Below are 16260 nucleotides of genomic sequence, written 5' to 3'. Positions count from 1 at the left end.
TTTGCTTAGGCCTAATAAGAAATATTTCAATAAACAAGGAAATGCATAAACTGTTATTATTAAATCGAATATGTGCAAGAATGTCAAAATATTGTAACTAGGCCATATCTAGATAGTATGAAAATACTTGCCAGATTTATTTTGCACTCACCTATTGATTCATAAATAAAATTGATTGAGAGAGATGCTGTCTATCTTCTTGTGCAAAGCAATACTGGTGGTGAATTGATGGTATAAATTTATCGCGTTTAACAGCAGATAACCATTTACTGAGAAGCTCAGGCTTTTGCAATAGAAACCTAAAAAGAAAGTTTGCGCTTACTCCTATAAAACATTCTCTTCTATTAACATAATAAATATGTACTAATGTTATCAGTCATTTTACAATATCCTAATACAATATATGTAACTAACTTACTTGTGAAAAGAAATTTCCGAATCCTTCTTACGTCGATTCGTACAGTTGTATGCGGCACAACTATGCACCATGATTCCACTTACGGAATTTATATAGGAGTACGATGAAAATAAATTATAAAAGAACACTATTTGTACAGTTGTATGCAGCACAAGAGCACACGATGGTTCCACTTGTAACAAAGAAATATGATTAAAATACTATTTGTATAGGCCTCATATGTAGCACAATATTAGGCCTACACTGTGATTTCACGTATATCACAGGAAAACGATTCATTTAACCCATTTATGCCCGTAACTTTATTTTTGTCCAAATGTTGTGAATGTCACACATAGTTTTTGTTTTTATACATTTTTAATTGTAAATGAGCGAACACAGATGAATCTTTACATTTAGGCCCTTTTTCAGGGTGGGTCGTTAACGACCCAGTGGGAAAATCTGATATATATTTTTTCTTTCTTTTTATTTATATCTAAATTACTACATGTAACGACAGTAATTGTGAATATTATTTCTTTGTGTTATTGAATCAACATTTTATTGACATTTTACATGTAATATTTATAATTTTACAGTGCAGAAGTAAATATTCACATAACGTTTAGTCATAAAAATACGTATAATAAAATATAAATGACTCAATATTATCCAAACACATAATTACCATGTTATGTATGAAATTCTCTGACGCACTTGTCATGAAGCGGAGCCGGGCATGAAGGTTTGGAACAGCGTTTAGTAGTCTTGTTTTTACAGACAGCGCATCGGCGACGTGGCTGACCAACCGCCAGCAAGTGTCCAGCATTGCGATGTGCTGGACCTGCGACCATATTTCCCACATTCAGATGCTTTCTGAGCCCCGGTGAAGATACTGGTGTTCCATATTCCTGCATCATAGCAATTACAGTTGTCCGTCTGAATCATAAATTATCCGAGGAAATTCCTGTTGATCTTGCTGTTAACATGCATTATTCATGGCGACATCAAACATCCACAAAAGAATTGGAACATACCATTTTTCCCTCTTATTCCAATTCTGTATGCTGCTATGTTTTGATCCATCTGATCAACACGTCCCATAAAACTATTGTATTTCTTGATGAGGTGGATTGTGTAATGGATATCCTCTTCTTTTCCTTTGGCTGAGTACCGATCTGCTGTTTCTATAGGATGCACGCCAAACTCATTTGAAACAACTGTCAAAATATTCAGCTGGATGACTGTCTTTAGGAAGTGATAATGGATGACTCGACTGGACAGGATTATAATCTGGTGGAAAATTAGGAAGGGTCTGACCCTTCTTTCACTGCGGAATATATTTTGTATTCAGTACAGATCTTGGATTATAGTTTTTATCTCCTCTTGTTTTAGTTGTAGTCTCTACCTCAGCTTCTACTTCCAACAATACCGTAGCCTCCAATGTAGACTCAGGGGAATCATTTTCATCATTGCTTGTTTCATTGAAAACCTTACCTCAGCTTCTGCTTCCAACAATGTCCTCGTCAAGCAGTCTGGATTACTACACTCCTCATCTCCAGAATCCCCATCGCTTTCTCCATGTACAGGTGGTGCAATATAAACATCAATTTCTCCAGATATGCTCCTCGTGTCTGTTGCTTCAAGTTCAGATATTATTTCATGAGTTTTCAGTCCCTTCCTAGTATATCAAAACAAAAATAAACTATAACTAACGAAAAAGAATCATATAAACAGAAATATTACTAAGCGACCAAATGGTACCTCTCATTTTCCCACTGGGTCGTTAACGACCCACTCTAAAAATCTATTGTCATTGTTGCTATATTACTATAATTGTTACAATGCTATCAGGATATATTGTATTACTTACATTTTGATGTTTTAGATCCGTATTCAGAAGCTCGACAATGAGCCACACTCCATGCCAACAAACAGAAATTATTAGTTGTGTGCTGCAGAATTCTAGTCAATTACGCAAGCTGAGAGATAGTTTCAAATAAAATATGAATGGTGCAGCACTAATCAAACACAGATGTTTATAACTCAAGACAACACTCTCAGTTACCAACCTAATTTATAGAAGTCACAATATAACACTACCGGGATATTTTATAAATGGGTTAAACTATATAAACACTATATACACACACACACTATTGATTAAATTAATACGCACTTACTCCTAACACTTTCAATAATACTGAATAACTTTCTATGTTATTTTAAATTAGGCGGAGTCGTGATGTAAACATATTGTAGTCACATGACACTCACCCTCAAGATGGAGATGCGCGAAAGTGTTCAATTTTTGGTCGAGGAACAGCGCTCGTAGTGAGTCTAGGTTAAACTATAAAACGTCTTTGGGTTTGAATGTAGTATTACTGCCATCTAGCGTTAAATTAATACGAAAAACCGTAATACCAGTGCCATCTGGTGAATGAAAGTAATGACTAATTCAAGCGTCAAGACACTGAAACAGTGTATTCAACTTTAGCGGAATTTGTGGCTTCGGGATACGTATCGGCGAAAATCGAAATTTAGGGGATTAAAAAATAAATAATTTTAGAAGTTTAAATTGGTATATTTTCTCAGAAACTCTCCAAACAAATTTAATTCTTTTTTCTGTAAGATTCTGCGTAACTCTAATGTTTCCCAAGCTTGTAGTCACACGTAAAATATCACTGCTTTATTATAATTATAGATAGACATAGGCATTCAGTTGTCATTGTAAGTACTTTACTGAAAATAAAATTAGATCTGCAAAGTAAAAATGTATCCTGTGAGTCCTACAAAGTAGGTGATCATATCATAATATATCAGAAGTTTCAACCAACAAATATATCAACTTAACAGGATTCGCCTGGGGAGGAATCTGATTAACTTTTATTATATTATCTACATATAAACATATAGGCCTACTTACAGATGCATAACCATATTAACGATTTTTTACAACAGTAGAGCCATATGATATTAACTTTAAAAATAAGAATTTAATATACATTGTATTCCTACTTTATGTAACATTACATAATAATAAAAGAGTGTGCTACTAGATTACAGAGAGAAAATAAGTAAAGCAACTTCCTCTTAGTCATCTCTTGGCTCTACTGCAGTATTTGTCCCGCTATGCTGTAACATTTGAAGGAGTGCCAACATATTTCTAGCGCTTTTTGCGCTACCAACCTTAACTCATCTGCCTCCACTGTAACGAAAATTGTTACTTATGCCAATCTTCCTCTCGATAAAAAACCTACTGCTGGTCGAGCAGAGAGTACAAGACGCGCAAAGAGTGTAAAATACTGTTGTCATATTACAAAGATTATGTTTGTAGTAGGTAGGAACGATTCATCTATGGAACCGCCAACATAGGAACCAATTACGGCCGAATTCGAGCCCCGAAAATATATAATTCATCATTATAGGTATTAAAAATTAGAGGAAAAGTCCAAAAACATGTACACGCAATGCTCCACTTCCTCGAAATTACAGCCTGTAGTCTGGATTCAATGACGGCATTATATCCTGGGTTTGAGCTCCGAAAATTTATAATTCTGTATTAGAGACACAAAAAATTGCAAGAAAAATCTAAAAACTTGTATAGACAATGCACATCTTCCGCCAAATTACAGTCTCTTGTTTGGACAAAGTGACGGCAATATTTTCTGAGTTCGAATACCGAAAGTGTAGGCTATAATTGTTTATTAGAGGCATAAAAATTTCCAGGAAAAATCTACAAACTTGTATACACACTGCTCGACTTCCGCCAAATTACAGTCTGTAGTTTGGACCCAGTGACGGCATTATTTCCTGGGTTTGAGCTCGAGAAAATTTCGAATTATAATTCTTCATTAAAGACATAAAAATTGCAGGAAAAATTTAAAACTTGTATACACAATGCACATCTTCCGCCAAATTACAGCCTGTAGCTTCAACCCAATGACGGTATTATTCTCTGAGTTCGAGCCTCGAAAATTTATAATTTTTTATTAAAGGAATAAAACATTTCAGGAAAAACTAAAAACTTGTATACACAATGCAAATCTTCCGCCACATTACAGTCTGTAGTTTTAACCCAATGACGGGTCCTGAGTTCGAGCCCTGAAAATGTATAATTGCTTATTGTAGGAATAAAGAATTGCAGGAAAAACCTAAACTTGTATACATAATGAACCCCCTCCGTTAAATATCGGACTGTAGTTTGAACCTAGTGAGCGTGTTATCTCCTTAGTTCGAGCCCCTTAAAATTAAAATTCATTAATGTGGGTATGAAGGATTTGCTGGAAAATCTAAATCTAAAAAAAACCTTACATATTGAACCCCTTCCACTAAATTTCAGTCATCACTGTCTTCTCAGTCATTGTTTTATTCTCAGTCTCCTCTTTCCTTCATGAACTGAACTTTGAGACAAAAGAGAGTGGACAGAGGGAAGGCAAAGGGCAGAGAAGGCACAAAAGTGACAGAGTGAACTGAGTGTACAGAGAGTGGACTAAAATACAGAGAGTGGACTGTGAGTAGGCCTACAGAGAGTGGAATGAAAGGACAGGCAGTGGACTGAAAGGACAGAGAGGAGACTGGGAGAATAGATGGAGCACTGTGGGGATAGCGAGTGAACTAAAAGAATAGAGAGGGACCAGAGAGTGAATTGAGAGAAGAGAGAGTGGACAGAGAGGATAGAGTTGACTGAGAGAGCAGAGAGTGTACTGAGAGCACAGAGTGTGGACTCAGAGGACAGAGTGAAGACAGAGAGTGGACTGAGAAGGCAAAGAGTGGACTGATAGGACAGAGAGTGACTGAGACAATAGGGAAGGGACAGAGAGTAGACTGAGGTGACAGAGAGTGGACTGAGAGAACAGAGAGGAGACACAGTGTGGATCGAGAGGACAGAGAGTAGTCTGAGAGGACAGAGTACAGAATATGGACTCAGGTGACAGAGAGGACAGAGTGGGGTGAAAAACTGAGAGTGGATTGAGTGTACAGAGAGTGAACTGAGAGGATAGAGAGTGGACTGAGAGTGAACTGGGGAAACTGCGATTCAGAATTCTTTCCTCTCAGTCCTCTCTGTGCTCACTCACTGTAATTTCAGTACTCTCTCTTTGATATCGGTCCACTCTGTTTCCTTTCCCTGTTCTACTACCTCAGTCCTCTCTCTCTCTCCTCTCAGTCCAATCTGCGTCTTCTCAGTTCACTCTTTTTCTCCTCAGCCCACTCCATCCTCTCAGTTTTCTTTGTATCACTTTCCGTCCTTTCAATCCACACAATGTACTCTCAATTCACTCTCTGTAATCTCTGCCCCTTCTCTGTTCTCTCAATATACTCAACATTCTCTCATTCTCTGTGTCCACTCTCTTTTCTCTCAGTTCACTCGCTGTTCTCTTAGCTCATTCCCACTCCTCTTGCTCATTCCCTATCCTCTCAGGCTACATACTGTTGTCTGAGTCCTCTCCCTGTCGTCTCCGTCCACTCTGTCCCTTCATTCCATTCTCTGCCCCTCAGTTTACTCTCTGTACTCTCAATTCACTCTCTGTAATCTCTGTCCACTTTCTGTCCTCTCAGTCCATTTCCTTTCCTCTCAGTCTACTCTCTGTCCCCTCCGTCCACTCTCTGGTCTCTCAGTCTACACACCATCCTCGCTCTCCACCTTCTTGGCACTCAGTTCAGTCTCTGTTCTCTTAGCTTACTCCATATCCCTCAGTGCTCTATCTATCTTCCCAGGATCCTCTCTGTCTTCTCAGTCCACTCTCTGTACTCTCAGTTCACTCTCTGTACTTTCAGTTCACTCTCTCTACTCTCAGTCCACTCTCTGTACTCTAATTCCAGTCTCTGTTCTCTCAATCCTTGCAAAAGTTTCTACAGCTATAGGACATTTGTCACAGCGTTGTATCAACATGCCAACAACACCTAAAGGAACGGCAAGGGTTAAGCACGGAATTTATACGATTTCGCATTTTCCTAACTATATAAGTGCAATTGACTGAACACATGTGAAAATACAATCACCAGTGGAGGAGATGCAGAAATCTTCAGAAATTGCAAGAAATTTTTTTCAATTAATGTGCAAATTGTCTGATTCTTCCTTGCTGATTCGAGACATTGTGGCTAGGTGGCCAGGCTCATCTGATGACTCACATATTTTTAATTCTTCAAGAATTAAGAGGCGATTTGAAGATGGAGAATTTGGTGCAGCCATTCTAGTTGGAGATAGTGGATATGCTGTACAAAATTATCTCATTACATCACTGACAATTACACACACGCCAGAGGAACAACTTTTTCAAGAGGCCATCATAAGGACTAGAAGTCGAGTAGAGAGGAGCTATGGGGTATAGAAAAGATTTCCTGTTTTAGCTACTGGAATCAGATTAAAATTGGACAGAATTCAAAGTGTAATTGTGGCAACAGCTATTTTACACAATATAGCTTGCAATGAGAATGAAAATATACCTCCTGTTACTGATGACCAGCTGGATGACATTAACGCTGTGCATAACTTCCCTCAAGCAGCTAACAACCACCCAAATGTAGCAGAAAATAATGTCAGGCGAAACCATCTTATCCATCAGTACTTCCATGATTTGTTGGTGAACCAGTGAAGGAAGAGATTAAATTAACATAAAATAAGTTTCATTCACTGCAGTATATGTAACATTGTTTATTATTCATGTTAAACTTGCATATTTTCAAAAGTATATTATAACTTTACTTCACTGGAAATTAAGCATTACCAGCACCTTATCCATCAGTACGTTCATGACTAAAATTTGTTTGTGAATCAGTGAAACAAAGGGACGAAATTAACATAAAGTAAGTTTCATTCACTGTAGTACATGTAACATTGTTTATTATTCATGTTAAACTTGGATATTTTCAAAAGTATTATAACTTTACTTCACTGAAAATTAAGCAGTACCCTGTACCAGTAACTTACACCATAAATTATTAAGCCTAAAATTGTTATTTTTTTAAATCTGACATATTATCTTGTGTGGTGTAGCTTTAGATGCAACACAACCACCATAACATAGAATCTAACGATGACATGACTTAACTGTAACTGTGTTGTATAAAATATTACTACTGATACACAAATATTTTAACACATTATAGTGTAGTCACAATTTATGTAAAAATCCCACTTTATTTTAATTACGCAGTGATGTTACAAGTTGAAATAAATCTGCATTTGTATCAAAATTATATTAATGTCGGATTTCAATGAAAGAAAGTAACTAATTACTTGAAATATGCAGTGTGTTTATTTTATAACATATAAGAAATTAGCTGGAGGGAATATACTGTCACATTATGTTCATGTCTATTAAAATAATTAGAAATGAAACTAACAATTGATTTATGAACATTTTGATGTCATGTTATAATTAGGCCTAGCCTACTGTTTTTTTCTCATGTATTATTACTATATTATAAATAAGCCATATATAAATTATGTGATAGGTGATAACATGCAATAAATTTCGTTTTTAAATTGGAATTAAGTTAAACTACCTACTGATTAACTTGTTATTCAATTATTTAAGAAGCTACATAAGTTTAAATATCTTCTGTTTTAAGTAGCATGATAACCTGATGTGATAATATTCAACATAATGGTATTATTAATACAATTCAATTCAATTCAATTTATTTGGCCATTAGACATAGAGTTTTAGGCTTCGTCAGAATACATTGAAAAAAGACATATAAATACATTTACAAAAACACTAATAACAGAAACAGTAAAATTTAAGTAATACAATGAAAACATGAAATAATTTTAAACTTTTAAATTGAAGAAAACTAACTAAATTGCAATTAAAACTTATTTATTAAAATACAAGTCATACAAATTTGTGTTAAAAAACTCAGCAACAGAATAAAAGGGATTATTTAATAACCAATTGTAAAATCTAGTTTTGAAACTATTGATTGGTAATTTATAATATTGACTTGGGAGCTTATTATATAATTTCATCCCCATAATTAAAAAGTTTGTATTGCTCTTGTGTAATCTACAATATGGAATATTAATTTGTTGAGTATTTCTAATTTCATGATCATGTATATTGGCCACTAATGAGTAAATGTCGATATTTTGTCTAGTGTAAAGTACTAGATCATATATATATATACAGATTTATGATTGTTAAAATCCATGATTGTCTGAAAAGTGGCCGACAATGTTCCAGATAATTTGATTTACATAAAATTCTAATGGCCTTCTTTTGTAAAATCAAGATGCTTCCAATTTTGGTTCCATTTCCCCAGAAAATTAGGGCATATCGAATTATCGACTGAAAGAAAGAAAATTAGGCACATCTTAAATAATTTTGAGAAATGCAAGTAGATAATTTCTTTAGCAAATATAAAACTCTTGATAGCTTTGTGCATATGTACTCGATGTGCTTATCCCATGTTAAACTGGAGTCTATAAAAAGTCCCAGAAATTTTGTGTAGTTGAGTTTGTTGTCCTTATTTATTAGATAGTTTAGGCTGAAAGTTAAGTTGATGGTTTTTTCTTGATTAAGCAAGAAGCCATTAGATTCAAACCATAAAGCCATCTGTGATAGAGTGTCGTTGTTGAGAGCATGTAATTGATTTAGAGCAGAGGAAGAACATAGGAAAGTAGTGTCATCTGCATACATAATTGTTATTGCTTTAATGAATTCTGGAAGATTATTTATTGCTATTAAAAATAATAGGGGACCAATTATTGACCCTTGAGGAACCCCATAATGTGTAGTGGTGAGACTTGACCAATTTTCACCTATAGCAACTAATTGACTTCTCCCATGAAGATAGGTTCTAAAAATATTTAGTGTGTTCCCTCGAATACCATAAAATTCTAATTTTGATAAAATTAAATTATGATCAACACAATCGAAAGCTTTAGTGAGATCGGAGAATGTAGCATTAACTGGTGACCTATTTTCAAAATTTCTTAAAATTTCCGTTATTAAAAGCTCTATTGCATCATTTGTTGATTTACTTTTCCTAAAGCCAAATTGGTTAGTACTAAAGAGATTTGAATTTTCAAAATAATCATAAATTTGATTGAAAATTACATATTCAAATACCTTAGATAACGCAGGAATGATAGAGATTGGCCTGTAACTACTTGGACTTGTTCTATTGCCTTTTTTATATATTGGGTTTACTTTCGAAATTTTTAGTTGATCGGGAAATATGCCTTGTTGTAGACAAATATTGATCATATGTGTTAGAGGAATATATATGGAATTTTTAACTTTTTTTAAAAAATCATTTGACATATCATAAACGTCTTTTGAATTTGATTTTTTCAAGGTATTTATTGTATCCCATACCTGCTCGGTGGTGACATCTTTCCATTTAAAAGTACAGGAGATTTTGTCATTTCTGTTTAGTATATCCATTGGAGATAGTTCAGAGCGTTGAATTCTGGATTTGATTATGTCCACTGAGTCAATGAAAAATTCATTGAACTGTTCCGGCGATATATTATGATTCTTTGTATGATTTTGAGTGTTACTGGATCTTTCTCTATTTATGAGATTCCAGGCAGTTTTACACTTGTTATCGGAGTTTACGATTAATTTGGTATTATAATCCAGTTTTGCTTGAGTTAATTGGCTTCTGTATTGTTTCTTAATTTCATTTAATTTATTTTTAGCCATGGGCAGATCTGTCACCTTATTGATGTGATGTAGTATTAGTAGTTGGGTTTTCATCTGTTTTAATTCTTCTGAATACCATTTGTTTGGTTGTTTTTTACTTTTATTCAGTTTTACTTTCTTGATTGGGAAAGTTAAATTAAAATATTCTAATAATAAATTAAAAAATGTATTAAAAATTTGAGCAGCTATAGGGTCTTTAACATTAAAGAGGGATTCCCAATCAATATTGTTTATATTATAACAGAATTCCATTACTCTTTCCGTGGTAAAAAAACGTTTTTTAACCATTTGAGGTTGTTTATATTCGTTTATATTCGAATGATATAAACCGAATGACATTATGAAAATATCAAAATGACATCATAACATATTACAACCACTACAAAACTGAAGTTATCAGTATATAAGTTACCTAATGTGATTTAATGTGTTAGATTAAATTTTTTAATTTAAATAAAAAAGAACATATAGACTTGAACAAAATAAACACCATAACTACTTCAAAATCTTGTGATTTCAGTTAGCTGTTTGTTTTAAGGTCCAATTCCCTATTCCTAACATCAAGTTCAAGAATTCTTCTTTTCATCTCATGATCAAACTCCTTATTTTTTTATATGAAGTTCTGTGAGTTTCATCTTCACTCTATGTTCTTCTTTCATATTTATGTTACCGGTACTTTAAATTCATGCTCCATCCTTTGGAACTGAATTTGATCCTCTGTTGCTTGTTTTTGTAACTGCAGAACTTGTTTTTCTTGCCATAAGTTTATTTCCTGTCAATGAACTGTCTAGTGATGGTCTTTTCTTCTTTACTAGGAGTGGAGTGGAAGTAGGTTTCCTCAGGTCCCGAATACTGAATTGTGCCAATTGACTGCTACATGGAATGGCTTCTACTTCATTAATTTGTATATTATCCTGAGATGCTATTGGTATATATCTTCAATTACCTGATCAGTGGGATTTGAATCGTCACTTGCGACAAATGCTTGGGATTCAGAAGCTACAGACTTGTACAGATTCACAGATGAAAAGGGAATTACATTGGAATTTTGAATTGATTGGATTTGAGGAGGAAATTGTGCTTTTCCAATGTTTGCAGATGGATGCTCCACAGATGCGAGTAGTGATGACTTGCCAGGACAATCTGAGTCACATACAGATGGTAGCCCCTCAAGTTGTATTGTGCCAATAATCTCTTTTATTTTAATATAAGTTATTATTAAGTTCGGTTGATTCGGACCTCCACCTGCACCTGATGTGTATTTTTTTTATCTTCGGAAAATCTCCTTTTACAGGTCTTTTTGAGGTTTTCATACTTCCCCCTTTAATCTCTTACCAGTACTACAGTTCCATTAATTTCATTGAAACTTTCTGCTAGCTCTTGCCAAGCTTTTTCTTTGTCTTTTAAAGATACACTATCAGTTTTCTTACACTCTAATATATCTTTCTTTGTACTAAGTAAAGAGAGCAGTAAATCAATTTCTACTGGACTAAAATTCTTACTTTCTTCCCTGAATTCTCCATGTCTAAACACAGGACCTTACAGTGTACGTTAATCAGCTTATGATAATCTGATCAAAATTCATAATGGACGATGAAGCAATTATACAGTGCAACCAACCGTTTACTGAAATAAAAATAATACAAGAGGATGACACCTATTATGAATATTTAGGTCCTGGGTTTAGGTCACTGGAAAACAGGACTGAGCAAATGTTGGCACCCTAACCTCTTTCTTTAACTTAATCCCTTCCATTACCAAACAAAAATTTGAAACAATAATTGTGCCAATTCACCAAACAAAAAGCTGTTTTTATTACATTATTTATAAATATTCATTTTTATTGAGCATGTATTTAACAATTATTTCAACATCCTACTTTAAAATACTTTCTCTTGCTCCTTTGCTCTGGGTATTTGCCCAATCTAGCCAACTATACATTAGGGCCTGTGAATATTACATAAATAGATAAGGTCACATACTACAATGTTAAAAATAAAAGCTATTTCCCTTAGAATTATCAAGATCCTGGGTACATCAGTTAGGCCTAATTTAGTGGGTTACCGAACACGTTAAAAAGCTGGAAGTTTTCTTGAAATTTATTAAGATCGTGATTTTCGGAGGGAAAGGAATAAACTAAAGGAAATTAATTTTTATATTAAAATGGATCCACACATGCCACCAGATAATGCACATTAACAGAAGACACAAATTATTGTACGATGTCTATCAGAGAAAAGTGGAATCGAGAAAGCTTTCCAATAAATTCAAGAAAACAGCTGATTAAATGATACACAACACTTCACATGGGTATAAATGATTTATTTATTTGTGAAACTAGTAGATGCATTCCTTCTTTATTCGCGTTGATTTGATTATAGCATTAATTCTCTGTAAACAACTGACATCGTGATCTGTGGCTGACATATTGAAAATCTGACGCGCCATCAGTAATCTTGGCTCCGATTGGCTAGTTATTCAGTGTAGCCAACACATGAGAAGCCATGGGCATCTAGTGCCAACATTAATTTAAACGGGTGGGCTGTCGGATATTTATGGAGAAAATGGAAGCATGTTTAAACTGAATAGTAAAGTTGAACGGGTTTAATTTATCCCAAGTTTAACTATCTTTGGAGAAAACGGCTCTAAACGATGCAATATAACTGCCGCCATTTGTTATGTTGAGTCTCAGCTATTGTGAAACGTACCTGCTAAAACGGTTTAAGTACATGTTACTGTTGGAGCACCAGCTTTATCTATGGTGTGGTAGCTCCTTTACTTGTCTGTGTCTTGCGCATGCGCAGTGTCCCATCTTTGGACTTTGAAAAATTTTTTGCGGGATACTAACTGCAGTTTCTCCATCTCTTCATAAAATAAGAACAATATATTACAATAAAATAATATTATTAGACACTGCTTATAGAGTGTCAGTTGTGAGGCCGAGACATAGCTGGGAAGATAATATTAAAATGAATGTGAGTGAGGTGGGATATGATGCCAGGCACTGGATTAATCTTGCTCAGGATAGGGATCGATGGCGGGCTTATATGAGGGCGGCAATGAACCTCCGGGTTCTCCAAAAACCATTTGTAAGTACGGTACTACTTATATTTCTGTTAAAAACTGCCTCTTTATTGAAGTTTAAGCATTTGTGAATAAATATATGAAATAAAAAGAATATAATTTACAGCTTTGATTTTCAAACAATATAAATCATACCAAGAAACACAATCAAATCTATTTGTATGATCCTTAACGTATTTCTGATTGCTCTATATTTATTCAATATGCGATCAGACATCAGAGCCACAACAGTAGCGGATTTTGTTTTTCTGGAGTTGGGCATTCTGCACTGAAGACACTATGGAAGGTTTTAATGAGATGGGTATAGATGCTTGTGATTACCAGCGACTTTGTGATTACATAGTGTGAATATTGAGGCAATCGCAAATATGTATCTAAATACATAATTTGGGAAAGTAGTTTGTTATGGCAGATTGACACAATGGAAATATTATGAGGAAATTTTTACCCGGAACGCATATTTCTTGTCGTTAACGTGATAATTCATGTCATATTCTACACTGGTTCAATGTGAAGCGATGGAAATTGCGGAGGATGCTAATGACAATAATAGAGTAATAATGGTAGTTTGTGGAATTATAGATCCTTTATTTAGTTCTTTTATTCCCTTAATGGCCGATGAAATATTTGTGTAGGTAAGAATTGTGACGTATCTTGCAGTAGTCTACCTGAGATTATAGAAGTATATCTATAAAATTTATGGCTTTGGAGATGGCTACGTCTCTTAAGCGAAATCGTTCCAGACGTAGAATAGCAGCTTTGACATTTCTGTCCAATATATCGTTAGACGGGACACACAGAGATACAAAGTTTTCGTTTTTGAATAGAAATGGCGCATTTACAAGAGAGTCTAAACTAGATCAAGAAGGAAATGAATGTGATTGTGAAAGTGATACCGACAGTTTAAAAATTAAAGAACTTGAAAGAGTGACAGAATACATTAAGACCAATCGAAAAGAGCAGCGGTCCCCTCAGGAACATGGAAAATCTCCTGATCATCATTCGAACAGTTCGGACTCCAATCCTAGTGAGACAACTCTTACACCCCTGAAAGTACCTGAGCAGGATACACAAGTACTGCAAAGAACTTTAAGCACTATAACTCATTCATTTCGTGAGAGGACAAATACCTCCGGTAGTGATCATGGTGGTTTGGAAAGAAAGTTTGGATCCAGTGGCCAGAAAAGGAAGCTTATCCATCATCAGTCATCTCTTGTGGAAGACAAACACTATCACAATTTCAGCAGCAGTGAGAGCTTGGGATCAACAGTAGGGCGTAGTAAGATTATTCCAGAAGTTTCATCTCCTCCCCCTACCAAGGAAGTTCGTTTTGTTCGTCCCACAAGAGGACAACATTTTCAAGATGAACGTCTGGTTCTGGTCTCCGCGAAACATATTCCATTTTTGGTATTTTCTACACTGCCATATAATAAAGGGTTTCGATCAAACAGGTAAAAATGTTTTGTCTTTAGAAGTGACTATATTTCAGCCTATTATGATGTATTACAGGATTAACAGAGTTTTTACCGACAATGATAACGAAAATGTTATATACCTACCCAACAGGAGAGAGCACGAATTTGCATTAAGTACCGTAATTAGTTCTTACTCTATTCTTTTAGGGATCTGGTTCTGTTCGGACAGCTGAAATGATAGCGGCATGAGTCACTTACATTAACAGTAACTGAGTTCAGTAAGAGTAACTTCATTTTTAATCAAGTTTGACACCTCTTTACGCATTGACATAGTTAACATTCACACTTCATTACTTCTACGATGAACACTAGCGAATGATGTTTCTGTTGGCCGACAAGCAGCGACCTCTTTACTGTCACTGTCTGCACCCGCAAGCTCACGACACTACGTTGGTTTAAAACTTCCGTACTATGTTATATTAATAACATTCAGTATTCACCCTCACAGTAGCTGCTAGAACTACTGCCCATTTTATGACACATAACTTACAGAATCTGTTTCATTAAACCTATTCACTAAATTTAAGCTAAGTATTGTTTTTCTATACGAAACTGGGCAGCCAAGAAACTTACGCCAGAAGTTTTCCCTTGTTCTGCCACACGATTTCTTTTTCTGTACATATGTGCATTTTCAGCCATTCCATTGTTATGGTCCAGACATTTACATGCTTTAAGAGTCCTTAATTCGTTGTTAAGAAACATTTGCAGAAGTGTTTATGTGTATTAATTACCTTTAAAAAGTACTATTCTGTGATATATTTTTAATCTCATGTCAACATTGGGCATACAAGAAATAAAGAAAAATGGCCCCGTTACAGTTCAGACTTACATAAAAGGCTATCTGTGTCATTTTGAAACAACCATGCAAAATTCTGAGTTGTCACAATTTTACAGTGTACCCTATTATATTTTTTTTTCTTGTCCATAAATGTTAAAAGATAACTTGACAACAATGCTCACTCTCAAATATTAAATAATTAGACTAACACAGTAAATTTTCAAAACATGTTATGGTCCAGACATTTGCCATTACAGTTCGGACATCATATATTAATATTAGTATTATTTATTAATAGTTAAAAAGTACATAAACTTAATATTAAAACTGATACATGCACAAATAGTGATAATACACAATATTTACACAATTTAATAACAAATTTTCTATCATATAACTATTCAACTCATGTTGGTTTAACTTACACTTACTTCTGGTTTTAGTGCAAGTTTTCACCCTATCGCATTTATTTTAAAGATTCAAACTTCTTTACTTGCTAAGTTTGAAATTCTCTTTTTTTAACTAATAAACAAGTGTATATAAATCGTCCCTGCTGCTATATTCATCTAATTATCTTTTACAACACGGACATCATGTAACTTAACCAAGTGAAAATCATTAATAAACTATGTATACTCACTTAACAAATTAAGAAACTAAAAAAATTATACAGTACAGATGCCTCAAACTAGCAAGCTGTTTCGTTCGTGCAGGCGCATAGAGCACTTCTCCCCTACCACTGTCCGCTTACTGCTGTGCACTGTGGATTATAACGGTACAGCTCAGTTCTAATAACAGTTGAGAAGGCTGCATAGGGAGGGTAATCTTGAATACATTGTCAAGAGGTCAACTTTTCAGATAATATGACTA

General features: G+C 34.7%; 1 protein-coding gene and 1 long non-coding RNA gene across 5 annotated transcripts in view; one reads left to right on the top strand and one right to left on the bottom strand.

Moving 5' to 3' along the window:
• The window catches only part of LOC138696466 (uncharacterized), a 35541-nt gene extending 32808 nt beyond the window's left edge, over window positions 1-2733 (bottom strand). The window contains exons 1-3 of the long non-coding RNA XR_011331389.1: window positions 2271-2733; window positions 419-590; window positions 152-299 (exon numbers count right to left, since the gene is read on the bottom strand). This is a non-coding gene — a long non-coding RNA (uncharacterized lncRNA). The remainder of the gene's footprint in view (window positions 1-151; window positions 300-418; window positions 591-2270) is intronic.
• A 10662-nt stretch (window positions 2734-13395) lies between these two features.
• The window catches only part of LOC138696462 (CDK5 and ABL1 enzyme substrate 2), a 36830-nt gene continuing 33965 nt past the window's right edge, over window positions 13396-16260 (top strand). For all 4 annotated transcript variants that reach the window (XM_069821464.1, XM_069821463.1, XM_069821462.1 and 1 more), the window contains exon 1: window positions 13396-14588. In XM_069821464.1, coding sequence (XP_069677565.1) covers window positions 13837-14588 — 752 coding nt within the window. In that variant the 5' untranslated portion in view covers window positions 13396-13836. The remainder of the gene's footprint in view (window positions 14589-16260) is intronic.

This window comes from Periplaneta americana, chromosome 3 (genome assembly GCF_040183065.1).
Source record: "Periplaneta americana isolate PAMFEO1 chromosome 3, P.americana_PAMFEO1_priV1, whole genome shotgun sequence".
Classification (NCBI taxonomy): Eukaryota; Metazoa; Arthropoda; class Insecta; order Blattodea; family Blattidae; genus Periplaneta; species Periplaneta americana.
The sequence above is the reverse complement of the archived record's forward strand: the minus strand, read 5'-3'. Positions and strand labels throughout refer to the sequence as shown.